This window comes from Poecilia mexicana, unplaced genomic scaffold, assembly GCF_051168715.1.
Source record: "Poecilia mexicana isolate PSO_F unplaced genomic scaffold, ASM5116871v1 scaffold_19, whole genome shotgun sequence".
NCBI lineage: Eukaryota > Metazoa > Chordata > Actinopteri > Cyprinodontiformes > Poeciliidae > Poecilia > Poecilia mexicana.
The window spans coordinates 15,558,033-15,574,386 of NW_028263388.1; the positions used below are offsets into that span (position 1 = coordinate 15,558,033).

The 16,354-nt window shown below is 38.8% G+C and overlaps 1 protein-coding gene and 1 long non-coding RNA gene across 2 annotated transcripts in view; both read right to left on the minus strand.

The window, feature by feature from the left end:
* Positions 1-49: 49 nt before the first annotated feature.
* LOC106931272 (galanin receptor 2a) lies at positions 50-7,119 on the minus strand. The gene is made up of 2 exons (XM_015009315.2): positions 5,832-7,119; positions 50-4,101 (listed from the first exon to the last, which is right to left on the minus strand). Exons 1-2 carry the CDS (start codon positions 6,170-6,172, stop codon positions 3,432-3,434), a joined length of 1,011 nt encoding a protein of 336 aa, XP_014864801.1. The 5' UTR covers positions 6,173-7,119; the 3' UTR covers positions 50-3,431.
* A 1,948-nt stretch (positions 7,120-9,067) lies between these two features.
* LOC148153678 (uncharacterized) overlaps positions 9,068-16,354 on the minus strand; it is a 31,463-nt gene continuing 24,176 nt past the window's right edge. The window contains exon 4 of the long non-coding RNA XR_015766324.1: positions 9,068-11,150. This is a non-coding gene — a long non-coding RNA (uncharacterized LOC148153678). The remainder of the gene's footprint in view (positions 11,151-16,354) is intronic.

Sequence of the window (16,354 nt, forward strand, 5' to 3'; positions counted from 1 at the left end):
TTATCTTCTTAGGCAAGGATTACTAAAAAGCCTGTGAGGAGCCACTGTCTTAGAATTTGTTACAATTTTAGACTGGAGAGATGGATTAAATTCAAACAACAACAAAGAAAAAGATTTACATTACAAGAAAGAAGACTGAAAAGACTGAGTATTTACAAAAAATACTATTTACAAAAAAAACAACAACAAAAAAAACCTTCAAAAAGCCAGGGTGTTGTAGCGTGGAAGTCTGACTCAGAACATTACAGCTATGCCTTTTAGTATTGCCATTTCCTACGGTTTATGTAATATTCAGCTTTTGTGATCATCTTGGGCCTCATTGAAATGAATGGAACATCCCATAATTTCTGAACAATTCTGCTAGAAATACTACTAAATACAATACTACTGATGTATTTGTCAAATAACAACTTTGTATTTGGAGAACATTGCAAGTGATCACCTAAAAAAATAAAAAAATTTTCCTACCTTTTTTTATGCCTTAAAAAAAAATCCTGACACAAAGGATCATAATTCATGCATGAAAGGGTTAATAAGAGAAGATAAAGTTATTGGCTGCGTAGGCCAGGAGATGAATTGGTCAACACAAAAACACCAAGTCAGGTTTGGCTTCTCTGAAGAGGAATAAAACCCAACGCTGCTGCATTGAATACAACTGTATTATCTCCATTAGTTCGACAAAACATGTATTTTTAAAGTTGCAATATAAAAACTGATAAAGTGAAACATTAAATAAACATATAAATCTTATTCCGAGTCTCTTCTCCGCCAAACAGGAACTAATTAAGGGCCACAAGTCTGAAATAAAAAACACATTTACACATAACATGATTTGTTTCTAATTTTATCCATTGATGCTCTCCAGCCCACCATGACAGCGGTCCAGATTACGCTTTCCCCTCTTCGGTTGTTCCACCTGAACGTAATAAACTGTGTTCCTTTTACAATTCCATGTTCAAAATCCTCTTTTTTAGGTAAACGCCGGCTTAAGTCTGAACATTTAATGCCATAAAGTCAAGGCTTTATGGTTAAAATGCCACATAAAAAAACAAAAAACAACAAACCCTTCTTTTTTGGGCATGATCTTCTAATTATTAGAAAATCAGAACAATAACAGATGGAAAATGCAATTTTTGCTTCAATAAAATGATTCCTAAAGAGCTGAAAAATGAAAGCCTGGCATAAAATAGACGATCAGCTAAAGAATAAGGCATCTTTTCCTGTTAAATATACTGCTCAAAAAAATAAAGGGAACATTTCACTTTAATTTTGTGTGTGGCTCCAAATCCAGGCCTCAATTGGTTAATAAATTTGATTTCCATTGATGATTTTTGTGTGATTTTGTTGTCAGCACATTCAACTTTGTACAGAACAAAGTATTCAATGAGAATATTTCATTCATTCAGATCTAGGATGTGTTATTTGAGAGTTCCCTTTATTTTTTTGAGCAGTATATTTTTCTGATTTCCTGTTGCATAACTTTCACATATTGCTCTACACTAGCATTTTTTTGTTCCGTCAATTTCTTTTAGGAGTACGCAATAACAGCAGCAACAATATCATGCAAACATTTTGCTTTAGAGGCCTGATCGCAACAGGCTGATCACAGCAGACGTTCGGACATGAAGACACAAGGAAATCTGTCCAATTACATAACGTTATGGTTACAGTCCAACGCCGCCTACGTCTACCATTGACCCTCCCTGATGTCAAACGCATCTAAATTCTCTCGAGATAGATCAAGGAAAGCATTACCAGGTATGGATGACAGATGGATGAAATGCAATACGTAGTTTATTGGTCAGTCAGTAGTGAAAGCTGGTCCATACAGGCAATGTTTATGCTTAGAACTGCTTTGATTTTCATAAGAATGGACCAGCAGTGGATGTCAGGATGCCTGACCACAACCAGAGAATTATTGCATGTTTATTTTTACCGTTCAGTTACTCACAACCATCAGAGTATCCTGTTTGCAGCGTTGACCAGTTGAACACACGACTCACAGAGAGGCTCAGCGTGAATGCCTAGATTACTAATATTTAAAGCCCAAGTGCAGGTGAAGGAAACACTGAGTGTCTGTGTGTGTGTGTGTGTGTGTGTGTGCGTGTGGGGGTGTGTGTGTGCGTGTGTGTGTGTGTGCGTGTGTGTGTGTGTGTGTGTACTAATATGTGTTTTATTCCCCCACATTGATGATGCATAATATGCTTAGAGAGATGTAATTTGTTTTCTATATTTAAGTCACAGTGAGATGTTTCACAGTAATCACCGTTTTCTTTTGACCACAGTATGTTTCAGATATTTTAGGCTCTCAGAAAAGTGCCAGAGTAAATTACTATTAGATCTGCACTCCACCGGGCAGCAGGGGGGTGACTCCCGTGGTTATGCACCGCCGTGGTCTGAAAATGTGACTGTATTATAACTGTACGTCATCGTTACTGGGCTCAGAACTTGATAACATGTATAACTTTTAAAAATGTGTAAAAAGACTTCAATTTTTTTGTACTGAAAAGTTTTGAAAAATCAAACATTTAATTTTGTCAACACATCTGCTGTTAATACTTTGCGCAGCCTCGTTTACCAGTAGTGTCCCTAACATTTCACAAGGTTGGAGCAATACATAGAAAGATATGGGCATCTCATTCACAAATCCTCTACATCTTACGGACTCTGTTATATATAAGTTGAAACCAGATATTTTACACACACTGTGTCAAAAGACAATCATTCTGAAAGACTGGACTGTCTTTAGGTACAATTCCCAGGTACCTGAAGCTGCCACATTTGTCTTTTCAAAGATTTATGCACAAGAATATCAGCATGGTAATTTTCCGCCATGCTGTTTAGAAAATAGACACAGCTAGTGTGTGTAGAAGCAAAAGAAAAAAAAATCACAACTGAAACTAAAGTTCTGTTCAGTTCTGAACAAGGATGAGAGATTAAACAGAGGCAAGAAAGAAGTCCAATTACTTTCTTAAGTACTTAGGGCTGTCATGCCCTGTGTGACTGAGAATCTACACCTGCGTTAGGCTGGTATATGTCAAATGGATAAAACTACATTTAGGCAGGAACGACATTTTAGTCTTTTGTTCAAATTTTGAAACTCTGAAAGATGAATTGGCACCAAATTGGACTTTATGTTCCTGTGATCTGTTTTTGTTTTCAGTGTTGAACTCGGTTTCAAACTCTGAGGATCCCTCAGGACAATAAATCCCAGGCAGTCAGTAAATTCATTAACCATCTTCTATGATGGATCAACACCTAAGGCTACGCCAACACAGAGAATAATTTCAACAGCAGTAATAAATTAAAACTGTCCGCATCTTCCTTCAAAGTTCCTTTTTCACTTTTTTTTAACCAATTATTAATAGCAGCAACATCAGTAATATTTACAGAATTTGTCATTTTTTTAAGAGATGTTTCTCAGAGTTCTGTCAGGTTGCAGTGGAAGCTGCTTCTTCCTCTGAGGGTCTCGTCTCGATGTTGCTGACTGTGTTCACTGCCTGGATGACGTGCACCCTGTTCTCCTCCCTCCTCTTCCTCGAGCAGCTGAAAACCTTCTGGAAACCCTTGCGGAAGTGCTTGGAGACGAGAGCGTAGACGATGGGATTGAGGCAAGAGTTGGCGTAGGCTACCAAATGGGAGAGGATGCGCAGGGCGTACGTAGTGTGGTTGAGCGGGAATTGTCCGAACCACATGCAGAGGATGATGAGGTGATGAGGGAGCCAGCAGAGACAGAACAGAGCAGCCACAATCAGGATCATTTTGGTGACTTTCCGCTTGGAACGCCTTGACTCTGACTTGTCCTTGACAGGATCTACGCTGGTCCACAGGTAGCGGATGGTGCGAGCGTATGTGAGGCTGAGCACCAGGACGGGGATGAGGTATCCAAAGATGAAGGTCCACAGGTCCATTATGAAGCGAGGTCTGGGCTTCCAGGCAGGAATACACAGCAAGGTGCCGTCAAGGTCCATCTGAGAGAAGTAGCTAAGGTATGGTGTGGAGAAAACCAAAGCCAAAGACCAAACCAGGCAGATGGAGATGAGGGCGTTCTTTGGAGTCCTCATCTGCCGGGAGCGAAGTGGGTAACATATGGCTAAATACCTGTAGAAACAGAAGAAAACTTCTGAAATGGAGGAATGACTAAGTTGGTGGAGAGGTAAAAGTTTGTGTTTGTTCTCAGAAACTTCAAAGTCAACCATTGAGTCGATAAAAAGTGACCAAGTCCGAGCTGCTGGAGCCAGATCAGATGTGACGTACAATGCCTCTGGCTAACACGTCATCACGAACCTCAATATTAAGCATTTCTTATTAAACTGAAGTACCTCTCACAATTAGCGATCTGGTTGGGAGGAACAGACTCAGTCTTATGTTGAATCATGACAAGAGACGCTTTCAAAGTCCTAATGAGCCAATTCCACCAAGTAGTTAGGAATTTAATTAAACTACAATTCAATTCAGTTCAATTTATTTATGTTGTACCAATTGAAAACAAATGTCTCAAATATGAAAAAAATAAAAATAAATAAATAAATAAAAAATAAAATTACTGGTAGTCATCAAAATAAAATAAAATCCCAATTGCTAAAGTGAACCTCATAAAAACATCATGAATAAAAACAGGGTTAGGTTGGTCTTTCCAAATAAAGTTTGAAGATGCGCTTCCTAGTAAAATCCTCAATATTTTTTTTACACCAGATGGAAATAATACAAAAAGAAATTTTGTTGCTGTTTAGAAAATAAAGCCATATTCTTCAAGAAAAATAAAAGCTTAAAGATCTTATGTAGAGAATTATTACAAAAGGGGATTCAATATCGATGATGGAAGCAGTCATTAAAAAAAAACTGTATAACACTTAAAAGTAGTTTCAAGCTACAGTTGCAATTAAAACCTTAACATGTATTATTTCAACCTGAGATAACACATGAGGAGTGACGCTAAAAGGGACATTTACCAGCCTGGTCATTGCATCCAGGGTTATTCTGTTCGGTTCAAATCTCGCTTGTAGCACCTAGTGCAGTACAAGGGGCTGTTTTATTTTTTACCAGGCTAGACTTTTTGCATGAACTGAAGCTCCTTGGATGAGCTTCCTTTCACACTGATAAAAAAACGAATCATGATAGACCTTTAACATAAAGGTTTGTTCTTAAGGATAAGGTTGTTTTAAAGCTGTACACACACAAAAAAGAACAGAGCTGATCGTCGTCTTTGGATTTAGTCTGTTTGTCATAATTTGTCAAATTGTCAAGCAAACAACAACAACAACAACAACAATAAGAATAAGAATAAATAAGAATAAAAAGATTCCTCAGTATGTCAGATAGGCAGCAGCATCAAAATTTCTGAAACTGAAAAACACAAACTTTCACAGTTGATTAACAACGGAAAGCTTTCACATTTTTATTCTTAGACTGCAATCTGGTTTTATTATTTCCAGCTCCTCTGATGTTCTGCTTCTCCATCCCAGCTGACTGGTATCTCTCTGACCTGAGGACTTTGAACATTTTCCCTCTTTGATGCTCTCAGCTCTCACGCAGGAAGCGAAGGTTATCTGATGCTGTGGGAGTCCTGAGCTGAATACCGGGAGTAAAACTGAGCGTGACGGCGTTTGAGAGTCTGCAGTAGATAGTTTAAGATCGCATTTTTATTGCAGTCTACGTCAGCGCCACGAATTTTTACTTAACTTTGTAGTTTTCAGGACTTACGCACGTCATTACGTTTTATTTTATTTCTCTGACTTGTGCTAAAACTAAAACAGCATTCTGCGACAAAACTCGTTAAAACCTAACATTTACAAGAGAACGTGAAAAAAAATGTGACACGAGTTGCGCACCTGTCCAGGGAAACTGCGGTCAGTGTGAAGATGCTGGCGTACATGGTCAAGAAGATGATGAAGTGCACGGCTCTGCAAACCACCGGACCAAAGACCCACTGATCCAGGGTGTAGATGGTCGCTTGGAACGGCACGCAGAAAACAATGAAGCAGAGGTCGGCCACCCCCAGACTGAAGATGAACATGTTGGTGGTCTTGGTGCTCATCTGTCCGTTGCGACAAAGAACTGCAAGGACCAGAGAATTCCCCGCGATGCCGAGCAGAAAGATGAGAGAAAACCCCACGGAAATCAGCACGGACTCCGCTTTCCACGCAGAAGAGTTCGTGGAGGACAGATTCATGTTTCTCTAACTATTTTGGTTCAGTTGGTTTGATTTGCGCACAGCAGCGTCGACGCGCGGCTCCAGGAGGCGCACAGCTCATTACGCACTGCACCCAGACCGCAGATCCGAGTGGATTTAGCGTTGATATGCCGTACGCTGCAGAGAGAGAGGCTCCCATCTTCTGATGTTCGAAAGCTGAAGATGTCTGAACAGTTGAGGCGAATGAAAAAGTCAGGTTCAGTCAGACACTGCTCAAACAAACAGGAAATTAGTTTGATATATTAAAAGAAAAGTGCTTAGAAAATACAAACATGTCTAAAATAATATTGAGAAGACAGACATAATAATATACCAACTAAAATTAATGTTAATTAGTCACTTTACTCAAAGAAGTTGTCTACAATGAGCTGGTTTTGCTTTGAAGAAAACTGAGAAATCTGCGGCTTCAGCCTGAATTAATCAATGAGGTAATGCTGCCCTCTTGTGGATAGATTGCATCTCTGCACAAACATTAGGGATATTAATAGTTCCAAACTTCGTGAGGCCCGAATACGTTTACAGCTATTTGGAAGTATTGACAATAAGGTGTAGACAAAATTATTTAGAAGAAATAATGAAATAATGAACTAAAAAATATAATGCAGAAAAAATAAGGAAGATGGAGTGAAATTGGAACTGAGAACGCATTATTTTATTTAAACAATTATTTAAGCAATTTTATTGAAACAAACTAAAAACCCACTAACCCTACATTTTTTTTTTAAAAAGGAGAACATTTATCAGAGTTCACATTCTTCTGAGTCAAAAACTTTCTACATCCACAGAAAAGTGATTCGTGATAAATAAAAAAGAATAGATGAAAATCAACAAATATATCTTTAATGACACATGTGTTATCACAGTTTTCACAGTTGTAACATTACTCTTAAAATGTGGTATTTTAAAACTTTCTCTTCCCCTTCATGTCCGATTATCACAAGTATTCAAGTTCAAAGAATAATAAAAAAAAGAACAAAGTCTTGTAAAATTTGGAGTTGTCATTATTTTTTAGGATTGAGAACAAAAACAAAGAAGAAAAAAAAAGATCACACACCCAAATTACTGCCAGTGCAATTTGAAAATTAAATGCATACAAATTTAAGGTGTTTGACAGAAGTTTGCATGATGTCTCCTTGATGCCCCCTTTGGACATCAGTCTAAAACCTTGCAGAGGGGCCCAGTCGTAAAGAACTTTGAAAAGACATTTGTTCTAAATTCTAAATGTTCTAAATTTGCCATTTTATCAGATTGAAACGTTTCAAATCATCAAAAAAATCAGTAAGTCACCATCTGACTGGCTTAAAAAAAGTTCTTGGAGTGTCCTTGTGGTGTGGCATGACCTGAAGCAGGCTATTCATGCTTGAAAACTCTCCAATGTAATAGAAGTCAAATAAATCTGCTCAGAAAAGTTGGCCAAAATTCATCCACGTCGATGTTAAAAGACTCATTGCAAATGCCTGACGGTATTTCTGTTCCTTCAAATGGTAAGTTACTTTCTCACATGGCCAGCGTTTTTTGGGGGGAATTTTTACCTGATTGCTAAAAGTCATCTAAAAATGGGTAATATCACAAAAATCAACACTTTCACTGAAGCACTTTATAAACCTTTTGAACCCACTATCACAGACTAAAAAAAAAAAAAAAAAAACACTTTTTATTTCTTCCACCGCTTGAAGGTGGAAGAAATTGAATCTTGAATTGTAAATAAATATGTTTACATAGTTAATTAAAATGAGATTTGCAGGTTAGTTTTATAGTTGCCTGAAGGGTTTTCATGTTAGGGAAGTTAATGGAGCTCAGTGAATGTTTGATGTTAAAGCAGAAACACTTAAGAGAAGAATGCAGAGTAATCATTAATTTTAATCAGTGATCTAAAACAGTTTCAGTGACATAAACTGAAACACTCAGGGAATAAAATTAATATAAAACATTGTTCTTGCCATTTGATTTTGGCCTGAATGTGAATGATGTGCTGGAGGTTAACTGATAGGATTCATTTAACATACACCTTTTATTTTAACAAACTAAACTGAAGCAAAGCTTCTGTTTCATTCCTATAGTTGCGAGTGAAAAAGTGAATCGTTCTTCAGTGAAGAAATGCGATGAGCTCATTGTGCAGAGCTGCCAATACTCATGAGTAGACTTTTAGTTTGCTAACATCACAGCGACTCTTCAATGGGACTTCCAGGATGTTCCATCAGACTGATTCAGAATCTCAGAGGAGGAAACAGAGGGGTTGAGGCAGACGCTTCCTCCTAGAGTTAAAAAAAAAAAAGAAAAAGCAGCTCGACAATTTTAGACTAGGTTGTTTCCATTTGTGCAGCTGTTTGGGTTATTGTGTCCTCATCAGTATGTGATGGTTTTCTGTAAAAGAAATTAGGTCATAGTGGGTGTTTTGGATGGAAACATTTCAGAAATAGAAATGAAGTGCAGCTGCTGGAGGCAGATCAGCCAAATTGTTGACTATATTTACCTGTTTTTTATAGTAAAGTAAAAAAAAAAATAGAACTCAGTTTTATTTATTAGAACAGCATGTAAGAAGCTCTAAACACTATGCCATTTTGAAGTAAATCATCCGGAACTAGCAATCACTAAAGACTGTTAATAATCCTGGTGGTTCATGAGTTAATCCATCGATTTCTCTATATAAAGAATTTTAATAGATTTAAAAATAAGTAAATAAATAACACTGAATTTAATTTCAACCTTTTTAGGAATCTACATATTTGTAACTTGAAAATACAAGAAGATTCTAGAGTTGCAGAAAAATGTGAAACGGTCAAATGTAAAGTTGGTTTTCTTCCAGTGCAGTATAAACCATCTCCTTTCATTTTACATGTTGCGTTTTATTTTGTGGCATTCATTCGTGTTTTCACAGCACTCTTGTTGCAAGTTATAATTTCATCAAATCACTGTGTCTCTCATTCAGCGAGGAACGAAAGAGCAAATTATACATTACAGTTGGAAGCTGCACACCAGACGTCTGACTTATTCACATAGAAAGCCCAGCAGGGACCGTTTCATTCATAAGGAAGCGTTCATTTGAGCCACTTGGCTTCCTGTTAATCAGCTGGCGATCAGCAGGTGGCAGCAGCAGCTCAGACTGGGAGGCTTTAAAACTGTTCCGACCGCCAGGTGTTTGAGTGCATGTCATCCGATGGCGCTCAGAGTTCATTCCCATCTCAGCATCCTCAGACCCGAACACGAGCATCAGCAGCATCAGCAGCAGTCTGAGGTTCACTGAGTCACCGGGTTCGTCCGTGTGTTGGGCCTGCAAGCGTAAAGTTACAGAGTTTTCGCCATAAAGAAACGCAAGCAAATGGAACCTGATGAAAGCCTGGGCCAGTTTGCAATTGTTGCAACATTTCGTGAATCGTATTGTTCACCGCCATGCGGTTTTACGCCGTTCAAAGGCCTTTTTGTGATTCCTCTGTATAGCAGGATGCAAATCACTCAGGGGAATAAGATCTAACCTGAGTCATGTTACCTCCTGTGACTACCAACAGAAGGAGCCCCGAGGGAAGGAAATGACATAATTGGTCCGTGCCGATTGGCTTGCAGTTTAGGAATGCTGAAAGCAGCCTGCTGGGTGAGACTGTGAAGCAGACGCTGCAGATTGGAAGTGACCACATGTGGGAGTATTTGAAGCTTCATCTGAAGAAATCATTAGCGTGCGTGGAGCAGCAGGTGGAGGCAATGGGCTCTGACCAGGAATTAAGATCGTGGACGGACTGAATGCACCATTTACCTTGCAGCTTCTCCAGGGAAGTGGAAATGTCACCACTGTTCAGCAGAAGAAAAAAAAAAGAAAGGTTAACTTGCAGGGAGCTGTTAGAACTAATCACCAAAGCATGAGGACATGAACGGTGACGGCGTTTGATGCGTCTTTCCTACAGGCTACGGCTCGCGCTTCACGATTCCCTCATCAAGCATGACTCCAAACCACAAGTGTCGACACTTCCAAGGAGGCGGGTCAAGACGTGTTGACCTCAAAACATCTGGGGCCTGAGTGGCTAAAAAGACCAAACACCAGAGTGTAAAAAAAAAAAAAAAGGCTGATAAACCTCCTGTGATCTCACACACACACACACACACGCGCGCGCACACGCGCACACACACACACACACACACACACACACCCCCACACACACTGCCTTGTTTCCTGATGGCCCCACACTTTATAAATAGCTTTCAAAATGAGTGTGTGTCCACTGGATAACGTCAGCGCTTTGGGAGAGGAGTGTTTCATTATGAACTCGTACCATTAAAACTTGCTGGCTGAGACAGAGTTTTGGCTCTTGTGTTCCCTCTCAAACTTTTATGAGCCCGGTTATGATCCTAAATCGATGCAGGAAACCGAGGTGGAGGATTTGGGCTCGGTGAGCAGCGCCATGACCTCAGGAATAAAAGGTACTGCTAGTGATGGAGCTCATTTTCTTACACTTGAACGTGAGACCACACCCCAATAATGTTTTATGCTTCAATAATGGAAAAAATGTGGTAAAATAAAATTGTAAAGGACAATAAAGGAAAAAAATGGAAGCCTAAAACTGATGAAATCCAGGAAAAAAATGGACAAAAGAAAAAGTCAGTTTCCTAAATTATTTTGTCAAAGAATCGAGTTTTTTATTAGAATAAAGAATCTGGACCATCATCTGGTTATTTCAACAAGATGCAAATAAATGGAGAATTAAAGCTATGCAGGGCTTATTTTTCGCCAGGACAATGAAAAGGTTAACAATGTTCCGACACAATCTGAATTTCTACAAGTAAAAACATTTTGACAAGAAACCACCATGCATCCGTCTGTCCATCTCTCCATCTAGTTTGGGTCTCCCCAAACTACCAGTTGGTCGTGGAAGATTATTCCTCGTGCTGAGCCCAGGTTCTGCTAGAGGTTTCTTCCTGTTAAAGATGAGTTTTTCCTCTCCACTGTCGCTGCATACATGAGGGATGTCTATAAAGTCAAAGACAACACATGCTGTCACTACAAGCTTATCCAGGAGAAATGAATACTGCAAGTCGACAACTTGATGCAATCTGCTGGGTTTCCTAAAATGGAAACTTGAATAATCAACTGAACTTGATGAACTCTTTGTGATAACTACGATCAATTAAAATGCATTTTTGATTTAATTGAAATCACTTTTTTTGTGCCAATTTATTGTGAATTGGTGGTACAAAGTTATCATTCCTGTTTTTTTTTTTGTTTTTTTTTTGCACTGGATGTTTCATCTTCAATCTCACTATAGAGATAGTTTCAACAGTTCAACAGTTAACTTTTGTATTTGCACTTTAAAAATGGGATTCAAAACAACTGCGAAAGAATCAAAATTAGTCTGCAACATTATGAACTTTTGACATGCGCACGAGTAGGAAACTTACAACACCCTCAAAGTCCTTAGCTGTAACATTAAGATCCTGAAGCTTAGCCAAAAGAAAACAAAAAAAACAACTCAAAGCTATCTCCAACCATCCAACTGTTTGCAGGTCAAACCTGTCTGCTCAGATGAGATCACATCAGAAGACGAGAGTGTCTGCAGCAGAGCTCCGAGGTCAAAAAGTCAGAACCTGCAGGTGCTTCACTGATCTGGGAGAGGACGTTAGAAAGGAAAAGCAGAGAAAAAGCTGTGAGTGAACCACAATCACGCAAGCTGCGTGTGGTTTCCAGCTCCTTGCCACGACCTCTCACTCTCTGCATCCCAGACTTTCTCCGTGAGTTATCCAATCCCCCTGTCATCTCCCTACTCCCACTCTCGACCGCACACAAATGGTTTGAATAAGAGGTCTGCATGACTGGGTTGTGGCTGCAGATGAAATCCTGAAGAGTGATAGTTTACTTAGCCTAAATACCCGCGATTAGACAAATTGAAACATTGTTGTTATGCGGTGGAAACTCAAGGACACGGTGGCCAAGTGTGTTCGCCCCCGTTCCGGAGCAGGGCTGCGCGGCGTGGACTTTCGTCATGAGAAAACCGCAGAATCTGGCACAAGCGGAAACAAAACAGAAAGGAAAAAAACACAAAACAAAACCAAAATTCATCTACCAAAACAGAAATTGTAAAACAGAAAACGAACACCGATGATTCACAAAGGAGGCCGGCACACGCGACTCCAGCTTCTGTAACTACTGAAAAACATGTCCAACCACAAACTGAGTTATGGTGTGCCTCATGATGTCACATTTTCCTCTCATTTCGAATGTCTCCGGGATCACAAACACGGATCACATCAACTGAACGGATCACAAACAACCTCTCTGGAAAATAAAGAAATCAATCACAGTGCCATACTTAATGAAGAAATCATTCAGATGTGATTCAAATGATTCGACTTCCGAGTCTTGCGGGCGCTCAGAGTCAGCCAGATGTCATCCCATTAAAAACTGTAATCTATAAGGCCTTTGAGACCCTTTTTTTTTTTTGCTACTTGAATGCAACAGCAGAGACATGCACAGCACATGCACACTGTTGGTAACGATACACCAAAATGATTCTAGCAGACTGGAGCTGAACAGCAGCAGAGTCTCATAAAAACAGGCGGTAGCTGCTTCGGCCGCCAGCCGACTCTGTCTGGACGGGCAGTCTGGTGTCAGCGCTCAGCAGCTGGACTGGAAACACAACTGCAACGATCTGCATCGCCATCGCAGCTACATGCGTCGGCGCAGAGAGACGAAAAATGTGTGAAGACTGATTGAAAAGGTCGATAATACTCTAAATATGAACAGTGCAATCCAGAAGTATTCATACTGCTTGAACGTTTTCCACATTTTGTCACATTGCAACCGGAGGCTTCAAGGGCTTTCATTTGGATTTTGGATGAACGATCAACACAAATCACCTTAAAAAAAATGACTTTTTTAAAATTATTATTACTCAGCAAGAGAATGTGTGCACGTAAAGAGTCTAATGGTTAATCACCAGAAAGATCGCAAACTGTGGTTATTCTGTGAAAACTGAACCCTCCTTGCAGGGTGCCCGTCTCCAGTGGTCAATGGGGCAGATACAACAAGGACACGTCAGATTAAGTTTATGAGGGCTTTTTGGGTATGCTCACCTTGGTTTTAACAAACTACTAAGATGATTATGTTGTAACTCTCTTAGCATACAAATTAGGACAGAATTAATCTTAAGAACATTTTTCAATGAAATTTAAATAAAATATTTTGTGAAAATGGCAAGTGTCTCCCTGGCATCTTCACAATGGCTCTTAATAATTTGGGCTACAAATGAAAAAGAACCATCTAATGTTTTGAAATGCGGATACAAAACCAAATGCTTGGTTTAGCCAATTTCCAGTTCAATTTTTCTCTTCATGTTGGAAACTACATGGCATTTTTTTATACGATTTTCCAACAATATCAATATGCAAAGTTTTATGTCGGCTCTTTAAAAGTTTTGAAATGTTAGTTTTTTTCCCAGAGGTTCTCTTAGCTGTAGCCCTCAAAACACTTATGTAAGTCAATGGGTTCATGAGGAAAAGTGCTGTCTTTAAGACAGTAAAGGGGTTAAACCAAAATCTGAATGATTTTAGGGTTAACTGTATAGAAATGAGCCAGTAGTGCTGCAGTGTAACGAATGCTTCAGTAGACCCTTGGACTTCTCTCCTACCTCACACATGTTTCCCCCTCTGAACCCAAAGGAAACACACTCACTCGCTCACATTATGTCACTTTTTTTTTTTTTGGCACCTGAGGCTGACAATTGGGAAGACTGGAATTACACTGCTGCGATTTTGGAGCATTTACAGCACTAGAGACCTTTTTCTTCAAGTCTGAAAACCTGCGTACATCTATGGGATCCTTTTGGAAGTAAAAAGAGAAAAGAAAAGAAAAACAACAAAACGTTTTCAGCACATTGAAGAATGAGTCAGCAGTGCTGTCATACCTCAAGAATGCTGCTCCATCTGACAAAGAAACTTTGATAGATGGAAGTGAAGATGATGCAAACACTGTGACAACACAGAAATCCCCAGGCAAAGGATAGATTTGGGAAAATTGAGGCCTAATGATCAAGATGTCCTCATACAGGAAGCGTGTGCAACTGCAGTTACCTCAGTTTCTTTAAATAGCTTTTCATTAACTGAAATTTTTAGCATCTACTGAATCTCACAGATACCGACATGTTTAACTAAGAAGTAAATTTAGGAACAGTGTCTGGCCAAAACAGGAAGCTGCTGAAATCAATGACAAGGTGACAGAAAAACATGTAGTTAAATGTCAGTTATTTTGAATAAATGCAGTTCCAGAATAAAGCCCTGAGGTAACCCACATGTGATATTTGCTTGCTATGATTTAAAATTATTCTGGACACGAATTAGTCCCAGTCAGTCAAGTAACGTCTGAACCAGTTTACCTCAGTACCAGACAATCCAGTTGCCTAATGGTAAACTTTACATGGTAAACTTTTTAAATTTGACTTGCTAAAAAAGTAAAATTTATTTATTAAAAAAAAAAAAAAAAAAAAAAAAATATATATATATATATATATATATATATATATATATATATATATATATATATATATATATATATATATATATATATATATACTTCTTTTATCAGAGATCCTGTCACTGTTTTAGTTTCTCCATCATCCTGAACAACCAGTTCACATCGATGCTAAAAAGAGGGGAACTGTTACAAAACTCCTCTCGTGGGATAAACTTTGAGGAAAGTTCAGCGCAGCCACACAGAGGACAGCCAGAAGTGAGGAAGCGGGAAAGAGATTTTCTCAGATGGGGGATTTCGTGTGGACTCTGCACTGTCTCCCTCAAACCCGGAAACCACAAGACCTGCTGAGGAGCAGCGCCGTTGAGCGTTGACGTCAGAAAAATGCGCTAAACCTCATATCACCGGGGCGGATCCATCCGTCTCCTTTTCGCATTATTACCGTCTCATATCCGCAACTTCCATTTTGCTCTCCAGCTTGATGATGTGCTATCAGCTGTTTGTTGTGTGCATGTGTTATTGTGTCCATATGTCTCCAGATTCAGGAGACAGACTGACCCGAGTCAGACGTCTCTGTTGCCTGGACCATAAAAAAATACTTCCAGCCTGTGAATACCTTTTGGTTGAAAAACGACACAAACCATAATGTTTTACCAGAACCCTGACAATCCAGTTATCTGAACTTCCTCCCTCAACTTTATGACAGATTTTCGGCTTTATACTGAAACGAGTACAACAAAAGCATCTATTGTGTGTTAGCAAGTGAGAACGATTTTATTGTTTAAGTGAAATATGATATTTATTATGATCGTAAGTTAATATGTTCGGTAAATGCATGGGAAAAGAACCTACTGAGCAGTGTCTTCTGGTCATCTCAGGTAGGTACTTTTTGAAAATTGTAGACTCTGCGCCCCAGGATTACAGAAGCTTGTTATCACGCCACCAGACTCATTTACTGCGGCTAAAACACGACGAAAAGAAACATTTTCTCAAACTTAACCTCAAAGATCCAATCCCTTAATCTGGTTTCAATGATAGCCCACAACTCCAAAGGCAAATTTTAACATAGGAAATGTAAAGTATTATTACTCCAAAATGCCTTCCGACTTTATTTTGATCTATAAACTATTCAATTTAACTGCAAAATCCATGAAAAGAATAAAAAGCCAAAATAGCTACTACAACAATGTTGCATTAGTGTGCAAAACAATAATACTTTGCTAAGGTATCCTTTGACTCAATTACAGCAACAAGTTGAGATTAGACTGTGATATCACTGGAAATAATCATTGTTAAAAGGAAATAGGAGACACGAGGAAGAAGACAATGCACTCAGATGATAGCTAAGGTTTCTGTTTACTTGCATTATGTTACGTGTTGCTCCTTGAAGACACCTCCATAAGTTAAACCAGGTTGATTTTTGACTTTTAAGTGCATCCAAAGTACATTCTTTTCACTAGATATAAAATAAAAAATAACAAAAACAAGACTAGTCGTCTATGTAAACATATCTTAACACAGAACTGAATATCTGATGGAGTTGACCTAATTCTTTCAAGTTTTTGAAAAAGCTAGGACTGAAACCTCCAACAACAATTCACAATTAAAAAAAAAAAAACACCTTAGATGATGCCAACGACATCTTAACAGTTTATTCATTTTGCAAAGATATGTGACACATAGTGACTCGTTTTATGGAAACAAAGTGTCCT

Coding starts and splice junctions, on each gene's coding strand:
- LOC106931272 (XM_015009315.2), bottom strand. CDS start 6,172: ATGAATCTGTCCTCCACGAACTCTTCTGCGTGGAAAGCGGAGTCCGTG. Junction 4,102..5,831: donor ACCGCAGTTTCCCTGGACAG/GTGCGCAACTCG, acceptor CTGTTTCTACAG/GTATTTAGCCATATGTTACC.